Here is a 14,390-nt window from a genome sequence, read left to right on the forward strand (position 1 = left end):
AGATAAAGTTCAAAAGAAAATTTTGATCCATCCATTCATTATCTAATCTAAATTTCTGTAATCAAATGTAATGCCATCTATGTATCTGAATGTGGATGATCTGTAATTGATACTATAAATAAAGGTTGAATTATAAAAAAAAAAAAAAAGACAACTGGGCAACTGAGAACAGAACAAGTATGTCACTTAGGGGTAAATGTCGAATCACCCTATGGGGGATAAATGAATTACTCCTTTTAAAAAAAAAATCAAATAATTATTTGAAAATCTCACATAAAATTAAAACATAGAAAAGGAGAATTCCCTGGCGGTCCACCCGTTAGGACTCTGCTTCCATTGAAAGGGGCGCTGGTTGAATCCCTGTTGGGGGAAATAATATACCACAAACCACTGCAGCTCGGACAAAAAAGAAATATAGGAAAGAACTAGAATTTGTAAGAGTGATGCCAAAATTTGAACTTAGGCAGACAGGCCCTTACTACTACCTTGGTTTTTCAGATTAGGACACGCAAGTTATAAGTATTATTTCTGAGGACGCTTTGAACACTAAACCTTCATGTGTCAACGTTTCTTAGATACTTTCTCTTCAGTACAACCCTGCTGAATGGGTCTCCCGATGAAGAGGTACTTGAAATGTAGATAAGTCGCTTTTATTTCACGCTAAGGGAGAGGACGCGAGATGACTTTTTAAAACATATTATTTTTGATCCCTGTGGGCCGCCGGCCTGGACTACATTTCCCAGCAGGCCGTGCTCCGAACTACGGGTACCGACGTGAGGTCCAGCGCCGTTGACGGCGGCGCAGTTGCCGAGAGGGCGGCCGACCGGCGGGCGCTTCGCGGTTTGAATGGCTGCGGGCCCGGGCCCTTGGCTCACCTGAGGACCCGCCGCACAGGTGTACGCTATGCCGTCGGGAGGCGACCAATCGCCGCCGCCCCCGCCTCCCCCTCCGGCGGCGGCGGCCTCAGATGAGGAGGAGGAGGACGATGGCGAGGCGGAGGATGCCGCGCAACCGGCCCGGTCGCCGGCCCCTCAGACCCAGCAGCGGTTTGACGAGCTGTGCAGCCGCCTGAACATGGACGAGGCGGCGCGGGCCGAGGCCTGGGAGAGCTACCGGAGCATGAGCGAGAGCTACACGCTGGAGGTGCGCCCGGGGAGGAGACCAGCGGCTTGCGGGGCCTAGCGGTCCCGCCCCGCCGCGGGGGATGGGGGCCCTTCTCTCTCCGGCTCGGGCGCCCCGTGGGGGGACCCCCCCCCTGCCCAGGTCAGCCCCGGCTCTCCCGGTCCCCCATCCTGGAGCGGGAAGGGAGTCCTTTCTGCTCACTTTCGTCCTGGAAACCTGGCTTTTGAAAAGCCCTTAGCGGTCCTAAAAGTGAACTCTGTCTCGGTTCTCTTCCCTCTTCGGTTCCGAAGGGGGAACAGCCTTTGCCCTGAACTAGCACCTCGAGGCTGAGGTCGTGTTGGGGTCTGATTACAAAAATACAGCCATCTGGTTGGCCGACTGAACAGGTGCAGTTGTCAGGACCGTACTCAAAAGGGATGGGGGTGGGGGGCTTGCCTGCGCTAGCACTGTAATGAACCCGATTTTAGCGTCTGCATTTCCAGGCTTCTCCTTAAGTTCTTTGCAAGCTGTACCTAATTGCCTTTGTCCAGGCATTGCCATTTGAGTAAATGCGTTACGTTTCGGGCTGTGTTTGTGTATTTGTAAACAAAGACGAATCTTCCCGTGAGCGGATGAAACGGGCTTTCTGCCTACCTGGATATAGACTCATATCTGTCTCTAGGAAGTCAGGACTGCGGCGATCTTGAGGACCTATTGGTCACCCCAGACACTGCACAGGATTCTTAAGAGTCGCTGTCATCTAGACATGTTTTGTCCCTTTCTTCGGACGGGGCTTGCAATTGAGGAAAATGGCCATTCTAGCCAGTGAGGCTCAACTCTGTAGGCACCTCCCCTTTACGGGCCAATGGGAAGTGACACGGAAGTCTGTATTGTTTATCTGCTGTCTGACTGCTCGTGTGAGTGGTATTTAAACTGCGGGCCATATGATTTTCTTAAGTTGTTTAATAGTTTGTGGAAAGAGTAGGGCAAATAGGCTCAGAATGGGAAGGCCTAACCGAGGTGTTATTTAACTGTAATACGGTGTTTTTGCCTGTGTGGCACTCACTAAGTTTATTCTTTTTTTTTTTTTTTTTTAATTCTTGCATTAATAGAATTTTAATTTAGTTACATCTAGAGGAGGGGAACGGAGAAGGCAATGGCACCCCACTCCAGTATTCTTGCCTGGAAAATCCCATGGACGGAGGAGCCTGGTAGGCTGCAGTCCATGGGGTCGCTAAGAGTCGGACACGACTGAGCGACTTCACTTTCACTTTTCACTTTCATGCATTGGAGGAGGAAATGGCATCCCACTCCAGTGTTCTTGCCTGGAGAATCCCAGGGATGGGGGAGCCTGGTGGGCTGCCGTCTATGGGGTCGCACAGAGTCGGACACGACTGAAGCGCCTTAGCAGCAGCAGAGGAGGGGAAAATCTAATAAAGTACTGGCTTTAGAACCTGACAGGACTTGGTGACTTTGGGCAATTTACTTAACCACTCCAAACTCAGTTTTGTGATATGTCCACTTGAGATATTTGTACCTACTTTACACAGCCGTTCTGAAGGTTAAGTAAGGTAATGTGGAATTTCTGGAGCATAAAGCATTCATGGATAGTGCTTCGGGATTCACAAAGCTCTTTCACATGCCTAGGTGATCTGACTGAATAGGCCCTGTTATTTATTTCCTAGTGGTTCCTGTGACAAAAGAGAAGGACTACTTTTGGTGATGGACATAAGTGCCTCCAAATAAGCTCTTATTTTACCCTCAGGGTAACCTTGTAAATTAAATAGAAAAAGCATAATTTTGCACTTTTTATGCTTAACTCACAGTGATTAAGTCGTATGAAGCCCAGGGTTATATAAACAAGTGGCAAATAATAGATGGTTTGTTATTTTTTAAAATATGTGTAAAATATGCTCATTTTTAAAAAAAAAAAAAGACTTTGATCTCAGATTCTTAGATCAGTTTACCCAATAAGTGGATCAGTATTTATTTATTTTCCAAATACTTGTTGATCACCTGTTCTTTGCCAGACACTCTTATCTAGGTGCTGTGTGTAAAGCAGTGCTCAAAAACATCAAAATCCCTGCTCTGGTGGAACTAGTAGTCAGGGATGCTGTAAGATCATGTGGGGTGTCAGTCTCATGGAAGTGTACAGTGGAAAATAAAATTCATTTGATATTTAATATAGAATACTGGTTATAGACTTTCATCTTTTGACTTCTTGTATTTTCTGTCCTTGTTTGGACTTCTAAGGTATATGTTCTGAGAGAGAGAAAACCACGTGGAATCCCTATTGCCTTTCATGATCTTGAAAATCGCATCACTTTCATCTGTGCTGTTGGTGGAGCCAGATCAAAGTCAAAGAACAAACTTATACTTCTCCTTGAAAGACTGTCATAAAAGCATTTGGGACAGGAACATCATTGAAAATGCAGTTTCCCACAAGAATTTTTCAGCTGAAATATGTATAGTTCATTAGCTCAAACTCAATTTTCTTTCTTTCTTTCTTTTTTTTTTTTACAGGGAAATGATCTTCATTGGTTAGCATGTGCCTTATATGTGGCTTGCAGAAAATCTGTGCCAACAGTAAGCAAAGGGACAGTTGAAGGAAACTATGTATCTTTAACTCGAATCCTGAGATGTTCAGAGCAGAGGTAACTATGTTAGAGTTTTTAAAGTGTGGCTAATATAAAAGCATAGTGACAGTAAGAATTCTCTTTTTCACTTTCTGAGCCTTTGTGCCTATGGAATGCTAAATTTAGAAGTTAGGTCATGGTTTTCCTTTGCCACATCTAAGTTAGAACCCATTATATTTTATTTCTTTGGAGAAAAATATTTAAATTATAATGTATTTGACACTTAAATGAGGAGTTTACTATTAAAGGTTATGACTTACCATTTTGAAATTATTGGGAGAATGCTAAAAAAGATACTCTAAATCGAAAAGGTAAATATTTTATGGTATTAAACTTGCAACTACATGCACAGGACTGGTATCTTCTATAAGTAATGTGTAAATACTCAGTTTCCTATTTGGGGGATAAGTAACACTGTTACAAAATCAGTTAGAGAGAAGGCCAAAGAATGTTTTAAGGAGGAGGCAGAAATTGCTTTTTCTGTCTGTTGTGTAATTGAATTGATTATGTTTCATTATTTGGGCACTTTGGGTTAATTTTTTCATGGCTTATTAGAGGCTGGTGGGAAAAGGATGTTTGACATTTTGGAGGAAATACCACTGTCAAAACTTAATGGACCTAGTGGTTTAAAAAAATTACTTACTTTAAAGTAATTAATAAGAAATGTAATCTTTTAGCTGTAGTCTATTTATTAATCTTGAATTTCATCCTGAGTTATATTTAGGCCTAAGAATAAGAGGCAGTTGATAAAAATTGAACACCTTGGCTATAAACCTTAAAGAAGGTGCTAAGTATAATCATTGCAAAGAAGCAAAGTGGAGACAGAGTAATCTAGTTAAATGACAGATAAGGAATTTTAGAAGCAAAGGTCAAATTATAGAATAATCATTACAGACTTTACTAGTCTAAACTTATCTAATACTTTAACACAAGTAATTTCTCAGACTTCAGTTTTATTTCCATTTCAAAAGCTCAGTTTTTTTTTTTTTTTTTAAAGCTCAGTTTTTAACTTCTTAACTATGGTTTCAGGTTATTTACTTTTCTGCCATAATGGACTCAATGAATTAAAAGCAAAGAGCAGTTTGGGAGAAGATATTTACAGTGTAACAATGGTCAATATCCAGAATTAAATAAAGAACCACTAACAATAGTTAATAATTGACAAATAGCTACTAAAAAATGGGAAAAGTATATGATTTCACAGAAGCCTAAACTCAAGTAGCTAATAGATGTAACAAATATATTCAATCTCACTAGTAATCAAAGAAGCTCAAAGTAAAAATTAGCTATTATTTCATTCTCATCAGATTGGGGAAATTTGGAATCTCATAACACCATTATTCAGGCTTCCCAGGTAGCGCTAGGGTTAAAGTACCTGCCTGCCAATGCAGGAGAGGTGAGAGACGTGGGTTCGATCCCTTGGGTTGGGAAGATCCCCTGGAGAAGGGAATGGCAACCCACTCTAGTATTCTTGCCTGGAGTATTCCATAAACAGAGGAGCCTAACGGACTATAGTCTAGGGTCACACAGAGTCGAACACAGTCGACTGGAGCAACTTAGCATGCACACACAATATCATTATGCAGGGAAATAGGAACTCTATATTGCTAATGTACATTAGAGAGAGTATAAATTGGCACAGTCACTCCAGTGGGAAATTTGGCATCAGCCCGTAAAGTTGAAGATGCATATTCTCTGACTCAGCAATTCTATTTCTTGGGGGTAATTCTTAAAGAAATTCCAGTATACATGTATAAAAATGTGTTCATTATAGCATTTTTTGTTACAGAGAAAAATTAGAAGGCTCCGTTTCCATTGGTTGGGAAGTAAATGCAAAAAAACAGTAGTTCATATGGAGGAATAGTTTTAGCAATTAAAATGAATGAATTCGATCTATCCATATCAACATTAATCTCATAAGCATTACTGAATGGGGAATTCTCTGATGGTTCAGTGATTAAGACTTCACACTCTCACTGCAGGGGGTGTGAGTTTGATAGGGAACTAGAATCCCACATGTTGCAGGACAAGGCCCCCAAACAAAAAGCCATTGTTGAATGGAAAAGTAAGTTATAGAATGCTACTTACAGTATACTACTTATATAAAACTTTAAAATCAGACATACAAAAGATACTGTTGCTGGGTGTTAGAAAACGCCGCGGGAAGAAAGAGCCACCTCTAAGGACCGGTGGTGAAGGCCTTTATTGGGCGGGCGCTCTCGGGCAGATCTCCCGGGGAGGGGCGGGTGAGCGAGGGGACAAAGGGAGTCTGCGAGGAAGGAGAGGTGGGGAGAGGCTTTATAGCCCGGGCCGGCGCCCAGGCCAGGTCCTTCCATATAAGGAAGAAAGCGCGGGCTACAGCGGCGGTGGGTGTCCACGGGCTCTGTGTCGGTTCCTGATCGGACCGGGGGGGGGGGGTCGGTCCCCGGAAGTTTAGCCAGCCTCCGGAACTTGTCTGCGGCACTTTTCCCGGGGCATGCCTCAACATACCCGACCTTTCACTGGGTACATATATAACCACATAGTATAAAAGTTGGATGAGAAGGACTCAGATATAGAATGATGGTTATCTTTGGGGAAGAAGAGTGGGAAGTAGGATTGGGGAAGAGTACAAATGAGAACGTTGGCTGTTTCTATAGCATCTGAAGCAAATATGTCAAAATTTATGTGCTACGTTAATATCCGTTGAATCAGTTGGTACATGAATTTGGTTTTGTTCTCTGGTTACTTACTTATTTTATAGTATTGATGTGTATTTCATAATTTAAAAAAAAACACCTTAATCTCAGAAAAAGAGATTAGGAAAGTTAGATTTGGAAGATGAGAGAAATAAACTGACCTGTGAGACGAAGCCTGTCATGAGTTGTGATTTTATATCACTGTCTAAAAGTAATAATGAGTTAATGTTGATTTACTTTTATTTACCTATATTTGTATTAATTATGAAAATCCAACTTTTTATTTTTACAATCAGCTTAATTGAATTTTTTAACAAGATGAAGAAATGGGAAGACATGGCCAATCTCCCTCCACATTTCAGAGAACGCACTGAGAGATTAGAAAGAAACTTCACTGTTTCTGCTGTAATTTTTAAGAAATATGAACCCATCTTTCAGGACATTTTTAAATATCCTCAAGAGGAGCAGCCACGTCAACAAAGAGGAAGGAAACAGCGGTATGTTTTTATATTTGTTAAGCAGGAATACACACTCTTCTGTCTGTGCTACAGTTTTGATCCCTTGGTCCACATCCCTCAGTTTATTTTGCTAGTCCTAAGAAATCAATGTGATTTCATAAGTAGTCTTTTTTTCTCATCATAATTTCTTGCTTTTCATTTTATGTTAGCTCTGAAGAGTTTAGCTTCTTTCATGTTGCAAATGTGTGGAATCTTTGTTCATATAAACTTTTCCTTTTCCTTTAAGCAACCAACAATGCAGCAACGGGACTGTAGGTGCTCTCACCAGTTAGCCACCTTGGGTATAGAATTTGATTACTTAATTTTCTTTTATTGACTGTATTGATTTTTTTCTATTATTTTCTACATATTGCATATAAACTCTTTATTCGACTTTTATGTAAAACTGAGTAAATTCCCCTGAAAAGGCTTCTCCTTGTATTCGAATGTTTACAACCAGTGAAAAGTAGAGAAATTCAGTTGGGGAAGAGTAATCGATTTGAAACTGTCATGACTTCTGACTGTGTCTGCAAAGTCTGAAAATGTACTCTGGCTCAATGTCTTCCATCTTTCCTGGCAGATAAGGGCAGTTATGGGATACAAATTCTCTACTTTTCTCAGGAAAGTTGTTTCATAAAGTAGAAGTGGAAGTAGAACTAGAAAGATGTTGACAAAAGTAGGGGAAAGGGAGTTACTATAATTGAATGAATAACGTTTGTGCCTCTTTCAATATATAAAAATGTTCCCAAATTGTCATGGGTGTTTGTAGTAAGTGAGCATCTTTAAAAAATAAAACAATGTACGTTTTTGTATAGTTGACCCCACTGCTGTGGAAGCAGCCAGTCTGGTTTGCTTGCAGTTTTGGGGAATTGTCTGTTTATAATGAAGTATTGTAAAGTTTGGATAGAAGCTTGTTTCTGAGTCTGAATGAGGTGATATGATCATTTATAGAAAAATATAGAGTATCTTCTTTCCTTAAAGTGTTGCGGAAAATGATATCAGATTGTATTTGCTTTGATATGTGTTATTACATGTAATATATATATTATCAGTTCAGTCGCTCAGTCATGTCCAACTCTTTGTGACCCCATGAACCACAGTATGGCAGGCCTCCCTGTCCGTCACCAACTCCTGGAGTTCACCCAAACTCGTGTCCATTGAGTCGGTGATGCCATCCAACCATCTCATCCTCTGTTGTCCCCTTCTCCTCCTGCCCTCAATCTTTCCCAGCATCAGGGTCTTTTCAAATGAGTCAGCTCTTCGCATGAGGTGGCCAAAGTATTGGAGTTTCAGCTTCAGCATCAGTCCTTCCAATGAACACCCAGGACTGATCTCCTTTAGGATGGACTGGTTGGATCTCCTTGCAGTCCAAGGGACTCTCAAGAGTCTCCTCTAGCACCACAGTTCAAAAGCATCAGTTCTTTAGCACTCAGCTTTCTTTATAATCCAACTCTCACATCCATACGTGACTACTGGAAAAATCATAGCCTTGACTAGATGACCTTTGTTGACAAAGTAATTCTATAATATATATTATAGAATTTTCTTAATTATGTTTATATATATATTATATTGCTGGAGAAGGAAATGGCAATCCACTGCAGTATTCTTGCCGGAAAATTCCACGGACAGAGGAGTTTGGTGGGCTGCAGTCCTTGGGGTTGCAAAGAGTGGGCCGCGACTGAGCATATACGTATTAATTAGGTGTATATATTGCTTAATTATAATGAAGAAAATTCTAAGATAAGTTTACTAAAAGATCTACATTTATATTGCCCTAATGATAGTAATAATAATTCATACCATTTACTGAGCATTTATTGTGGTGCAGGGACTCTGCTAAGACTTAAATTAAGCATGTATTACTGGAGTTAATCACTACTTCAGCTTCATGCGGTTGATACTGTTGTGACATGTGGGGGAAACAAGCCTTTGAGAGGCTAAGTGATTTGGCCAAGGTCACACAGTAAGTGTGGAGCTCTTATTGAATCTCAGAGTCTGCCTGAGAGTCCGTGTTCTCCTTATAAACTGGTCTTTGAAAATTTGTCATTGAATATTTATTGAGAGTTTACTATATGAACTACTTTGTTAGGTATTATGTAGGACACAAATATTAAAAACAAACACGCCAAAACCCAAACCCACAGTTACTGTCTTTTGAGAGCTTACAATAAGTATTCTAAGGGAGAGGCATGTATAAATGCAAAAGATAATAGAAATGTCAGACTTCTGAGGCAAAAATAATCCACTTTGTATAAGCCAGTTAGGTAATGTTCCATGGAAGAAGTAGAAACATGTCTGAAAGGATGGGTAGGATTTTGGTACCCATCATTTGGTACCCATTTTGGTGAATTTGGAGAGAGAGAGATTCTTCTATGTAGAAGATGAAGAATGAAAATACCACAGCAGCAAAGAGGAAATTTGGCTAAGTTGGTTGTTTGTTCCAGAGTTCTCAAGTTACAGAGCCAGTTTTGGGAGTAGCTTAATTTTTTTTCTCCCTTCCAGTTTTATTGGGATATAACTGACATACAACCCTATATAAATTTAAGGAGTGCAGTATAATGATGTGACTTATGAAATGATGACCACAATATATTTAGTGAACATTCAGCATCTCACATAGAAATACAAAATTAAATAGAAAAAAAAAATTCCTTCTGATCAGAACCCTTTAAGATTTATTCTCTTAGCAGCTAGCATATATTAACCTACAGCAGTGTTAATTATCTTTATTATGTTGTACATTGCATCCCTAGGACTTATAACTGAAAGTTAGAATGGCTTGAGGGTTAAGCCTAAAAGTTTGACTTTTATCTTGGTAGGCATCAAAACTATGTAGCTTGTCATGTGTCTGTGGTGGGAAGGCTGCTTTTTAAAGCAGGGCCCTGACGTTTAACCCTTGCCATCAACTGGTGAATGAAGCCCTACAGTATGCTCCCCAAGGAGAGAAGGATCTTTTAGCGGATGAGGAGACTGAGACACACGGAGAGCGAGGGTGCTGAGTTAACGACAGCGTGGGAACTAAGCCCCAGTCTTCAGCTTCTTCTCAAAGCACCTTGTAAGAATGAGGGTATTGGGGTGTGGAGCCAACACATGTCTCATCTAAACATTGGCAAAGGTTTTGGTAGAAAAGCCAGTTTTAAACAGGTCTAAAGCTCCCTTTAGCAGATGACTTAGCAAATACAACAGGTACTATTTTATTCCCCCCCCCCTTCTTCCCTACAATAGTACCTACAACAGGTATTCTTAATGATAGAAATATAAGGAATTATAGGAAGCCCAGGATTTCCACTGAAAAATCCTCTCATGGGACTTCCCTGGTGGTCCAGGGGTTAAGACTCCATGCTTCCACTGCAAGGGGCACAGGTTTGATCCCTGTTTGGGGTAAGATCCTGCCTGTCATGCAACGTGCTCCCCCAAAAAAGTCATTTTGTGGCTTAATATAATCTGGAATGTCTTTAGAGAGTGAGGGTTTACAGTTCATCAGCTGTGATAGAGGGAAAAAGATTGGAGGGCTATCTGACTGCATGTGTGTGTGTGCCAAGTTGCTTCAGTCACGTCTGACACTATGTAGCCCGCCAGGCTCCTCTGTCCCCTGGGATTCTCCAGGCAAGAATATTGGAGTGGGTTGCCCTGCCTTTCTCCAGGGGATCTTTCCTACCCAGGGATCACACTCACATTTCATATCTCCTGCATTGGCAGTCAGGTTCTTTACCACTAGCGCCACTTGGGAAGCCAATCTGACTGTATACATGGGTCTTAAAGCAACATTAGCCTTGCTGATGTCATCAAAAGAGCTATTGTTATTTTGTTAATTTCATTTGTACTGTTATTTTGTTCGTACCCTTATTCTAACAAGGTGCTTTGAGGAGAAGAAGCTGAAGACTGGGGTTTAGTTCCCACACTGTCGTTAACTCTGTACACTTGCTCTCCATGTGTCTCAGTCTCCTCATTCGCTACAAGATCCTTCTCCTTGGTTATCATATTATAGGGCTTTACTCACCACTTGATGGCAAGGATTAAACATCATTGCCCTGCTTTGATGAACTCGTTAAAAAATAGAACTCATTTTATTTTCCGCCTTAGCTTTCTTGACCTGGAAAAGCGTCTACAGTTCTTCGGAATTTTTCTTCGGAGCGAGCTTTCCCTCGCTCTGAGCTGTCTCCTTACCTGTGTTCAATTGGAGCAGAACTTCTTGCACGTTTTCCATGAGAAATGAATCTGCTGTCACTCCCTGCAACTGTGGGTTTTGTTTCTCACCTAGTTTACAGTCATATGTCATGTCTTTTTCTGATTCTTCTGTTATCTCATGACTTTTTTCTCCCCCCAAAGGCGACAGCCCTGTACCGTGTCTGAAGTTTTCCATTTTTGTTGGGTGCTTTTTATATATGCAAAAGGTAAGGAAAGCGTAATATTTATTTCAATATTAGCTTACTTAAAAGTTCAGGTACTGTCAACCTATAATGTGTATCAGGAAAAGATGCTCACTGAAAAATTTCTCGAGGATTTGAATCCCACATTCTTTTTTTTAAGTATTGCCTTTTTATAAATCTTTTGAATTTCTTTTCCTTCTTTTTTTTTTTCCTTTGATATTTCCTCCCTTCCTCCCTCTCGATCTCCCTCTGTTCTAAAAAACAAAAAAAAAATTATTTATTTGTGGCTGTGCTGGGTCTTTGTTGCTGTGCATGAGCTTTTTCTAGTTGTGGCAAGCAGGGGCTACTCACTGAATGTTGAGCTTTTTTTTTTTTTCATTTATTTTTATTAATTGGAGGCTAATTACTTTACAATAGGGTTTACTCTCTAGTTGAAGTGCACGGGCTTCTCATCGCAGTGGTTTCTCTTGCAGAGCACAGGCTCAAGGGCGCTCAGGCTTCAGTAGTTGTGATGCACCGGCTTAGTTTCTCCGCAGCATTGGATTTCTTTACAGTATACCAAACATCGTGCATTAAATAGAATATCCTTTAGTTTTGTTCTTACACAACATCTTTTCCAAAGCATATTATCTCTGAATTATGGGCTGAAAACACATTAGTGTGTCTGTGCTTTTGTCTTGGATGTGTATTTTGCACAAGACATGCCTTACATAATGAAGTGGGACTAATCATTCTCAAAGTAATTTAGATTACTTTTTATGCCTTGTTCAGATAAACATGCTTGATCAAATGTCTTTAGATACAATTTATTTTTGCTGCCCTCTCTTCTCACTTAACCTGCCCAAGGTCTGCACACACACACATTAGTGTGTCTGTGCTTTTGTCTTGGATGTGTATTTTGCACAAGACATGCCTTACATAATGAAGTGGGACTAATCATTCTCAAAGTAATTTAGATTACTTTTTATGCCTTGTTCAGATAAACATGCTTGATCAAATGTCTTTAGATACAATTTATTTTTGCTGCCCTCTCTTCTCGCTTAACCTGCCCAAGGTCTACATTTTTATGACTATCATTGTCCTCTCTGTGTTTCTGTGTAAAAATGATTCTTAGTAATTTATGGAAGAAAAGAAAGTATGGTTCCATAGCTTTTTCTGTAGACTGTGTAGAATGCCTTTGCCATTAAGATAGCCTAATAAAATGCAAAGCTAAAATCAAAGAATTATAGAGCTGAAAGGTGTTTCTTCAATAGGAGAGATTCTCACTATTAGGTCAACTTGCCCAATGTATTTATTTTAAAGAGTAAGTTACTGAGACCCAGAAACCAGCTGCTGGAACAAGAGTTAGGGTTTGAATCCACATCTTCCAGCTCTTGGTTTCATGCTGGGGGTGTGGACCCTCCAGCAGGGATGTGTCACTCTGTCAGTGTCACTGTGATTTGTTTGATTGCTATAGGTTACAACTCATCCTGCCTTCCCCGAGCTGCATGCTTGATTGAAAAGAAAAATCTTTCCTTGTCAGAAGTAAGCTCTTGGTTATTTTTGCTTTCCATCACACTGCATGTTTCTCTAGTGCAGATGAAGGTGGTGTGATCAGTGGCATGAAATGTAGAACATCTTAAGAGCACATAAACTGTTTTCATGATGGTTTGAACATTTGCTGCCCCTTGGCTTACTGTGGCTGGTGTTATATATGAGATTAATCTTGGCAGTAGGTTATGGGCATGTATATCTGACTAGAGGATTTTTATCTGTTGTATGTCTTTTTGGTATATGTACACTTGGAGGTAAGTGTTTAGTACTGATATATAAATTACTGGAAAAGAAGTGTATTGCCCTCAAGTAGGTTTTGGTCTCAGTTGAGCAACTGGAGTGGCATATTTTTTGTCTCTACAGTTAACTCAGTGTTTGAATTTTATCCTACTGTTATTAATTGTCTATAATTATTTGGTCTGAAGAGCGTTTTTCTACTTACAGTCCAGTGCTGTGATCATTTATGATTCACTACGATCTTTTCCAGTAGAGTAGATTAGTTGGTTTTATTCAGTTCTTGATTTCATTATTTGCGGGGAGGAGGTATATTCTTTTATGGGCATCTTTTTCATGACTTTGTGTGCAACAGTGGGCATCCCAGATAATCTCATTCCTGATAAACAAGCTAACATTTCCCTGTTATCTTTGTTGACTTCCAATGGCAAGTACATACCAGTGACAAGTTTGGGCTTGTTGTCATGAAGGGCTTTGTGGCCAGAAGACCGTTAGGCACCGCTTCCTGTTTTACATGATATCCCAAGTCTTTAGTCAGATTATCTTTGTTGATTGAAAGATAAAATATTTCACAAAGTGGGATTTATTTCTAAAGACAGGATTGGGAAAAAATAAAAATAAAGACAGGATTGGAAAGGTAGACTGTGTCATGTTAGGAGAGTCCTGGAATTTAGATTCTGATCTTTAGGGGCATTTAAGTTTCTCGTAAGAAGTTACTGGGCTGCAGATTTTTTCCTTCTATGGCAAGAACACACCAGCAACAAGTTTAGGCTTGTCAGTGTGATGGGCTTTTTTATTTGAAACTGGTAGGCACCACTTCCTGCTTTACATTTGAGGAATTGAGTATATATTAATATTAAGCACCTTTATAGTCAAACCAAGCAAGTTAGTTTCATTATATCAATGCAGAATTTAACCTATTAATTATCATTTGTGTTTTTGGCGACAGAAAAATATTTTTTTCTCTTTCTTTAATTCATTTAAATTCATTTGTTGAAATGTTTCACCTATTTAAAAAAATGAATTGCTTATCCTGATATGCTGAGGTAAGTGGTAACTTTCTTTAGAGGAAAGAAGAAAACAAGCCTGAAACAAAGTAGTATGAGTGTGTGTTTGTACTTAGTGTGAAAATGTTGAGGTTTAGAAATAATTCTTCAGATGTATGTTAGCTATTTAGATTGAATTCATGTTACTATGAGAATGTAAAATCAATATGAAGCATACATAAGCAGTGTTTACTGGAAGGAGGGGTATGCTTAAAGGTACAAAATATCTAGAACTATGTTTTAATTTCTAAGAATAACTCTTTTAACTGCCTGTAAAAACCTGTTTTCAATG

The 14,390-nt window shown here is 39.9% G+C and overlaps 1 protein-coding gene across 2 annotated transcripts in view; it reads left to right on the forward strand.

The window, feature by feature from the left end:
* The first annotated feature begins 789 nt into the window (after nt 1–789).
* RBL2 (RB transcriptional corepressor like 2) overlaps nt 790–14,390 on the forward strand; it is a 43,702-nt gene continuing 30,101 nt past the window's right edge. Inside the window, exons 1-4 of one of the 2 annotated variants that reach the window (XM_065925343.1) lie at nt 790–1,143; nt 3,625–3,755; nt 6,712–6,912; nt 11,245–11,309. In XM_065925343.1, the coding sequence (XP_065781415.1) occupies nt 904–1,143; nt 3,625–3,755; nt 6,712–6,912; nt 11,245–11,309 (637 nt within the window). In that variant the 5' untranslated portion in view covers nt 790–903. The remainder of the gene's footprint in view (nt 1,144–3,624; nt 3,756–6,711; nt 6,913–11,244; nt 11,310–14,390) is intronic. The other variant, XM_065925342.1, reaches the window with a different exon arrangement.

The sequence above is a fragment of the Muntiacus reevesi genome, chromosome 2 (assembly GCF_963930625.1).
Source record: "Muntiacus reevesi chromosome 2, mMunRee1.1, whole genome shotgun sequence".
Lineage (NCBI taxonomy): Eukaryota > Metazoa > Chordata > Mammalia > Artiodactyla > Cervidae > Muntiacus > Muntiacus reevesi.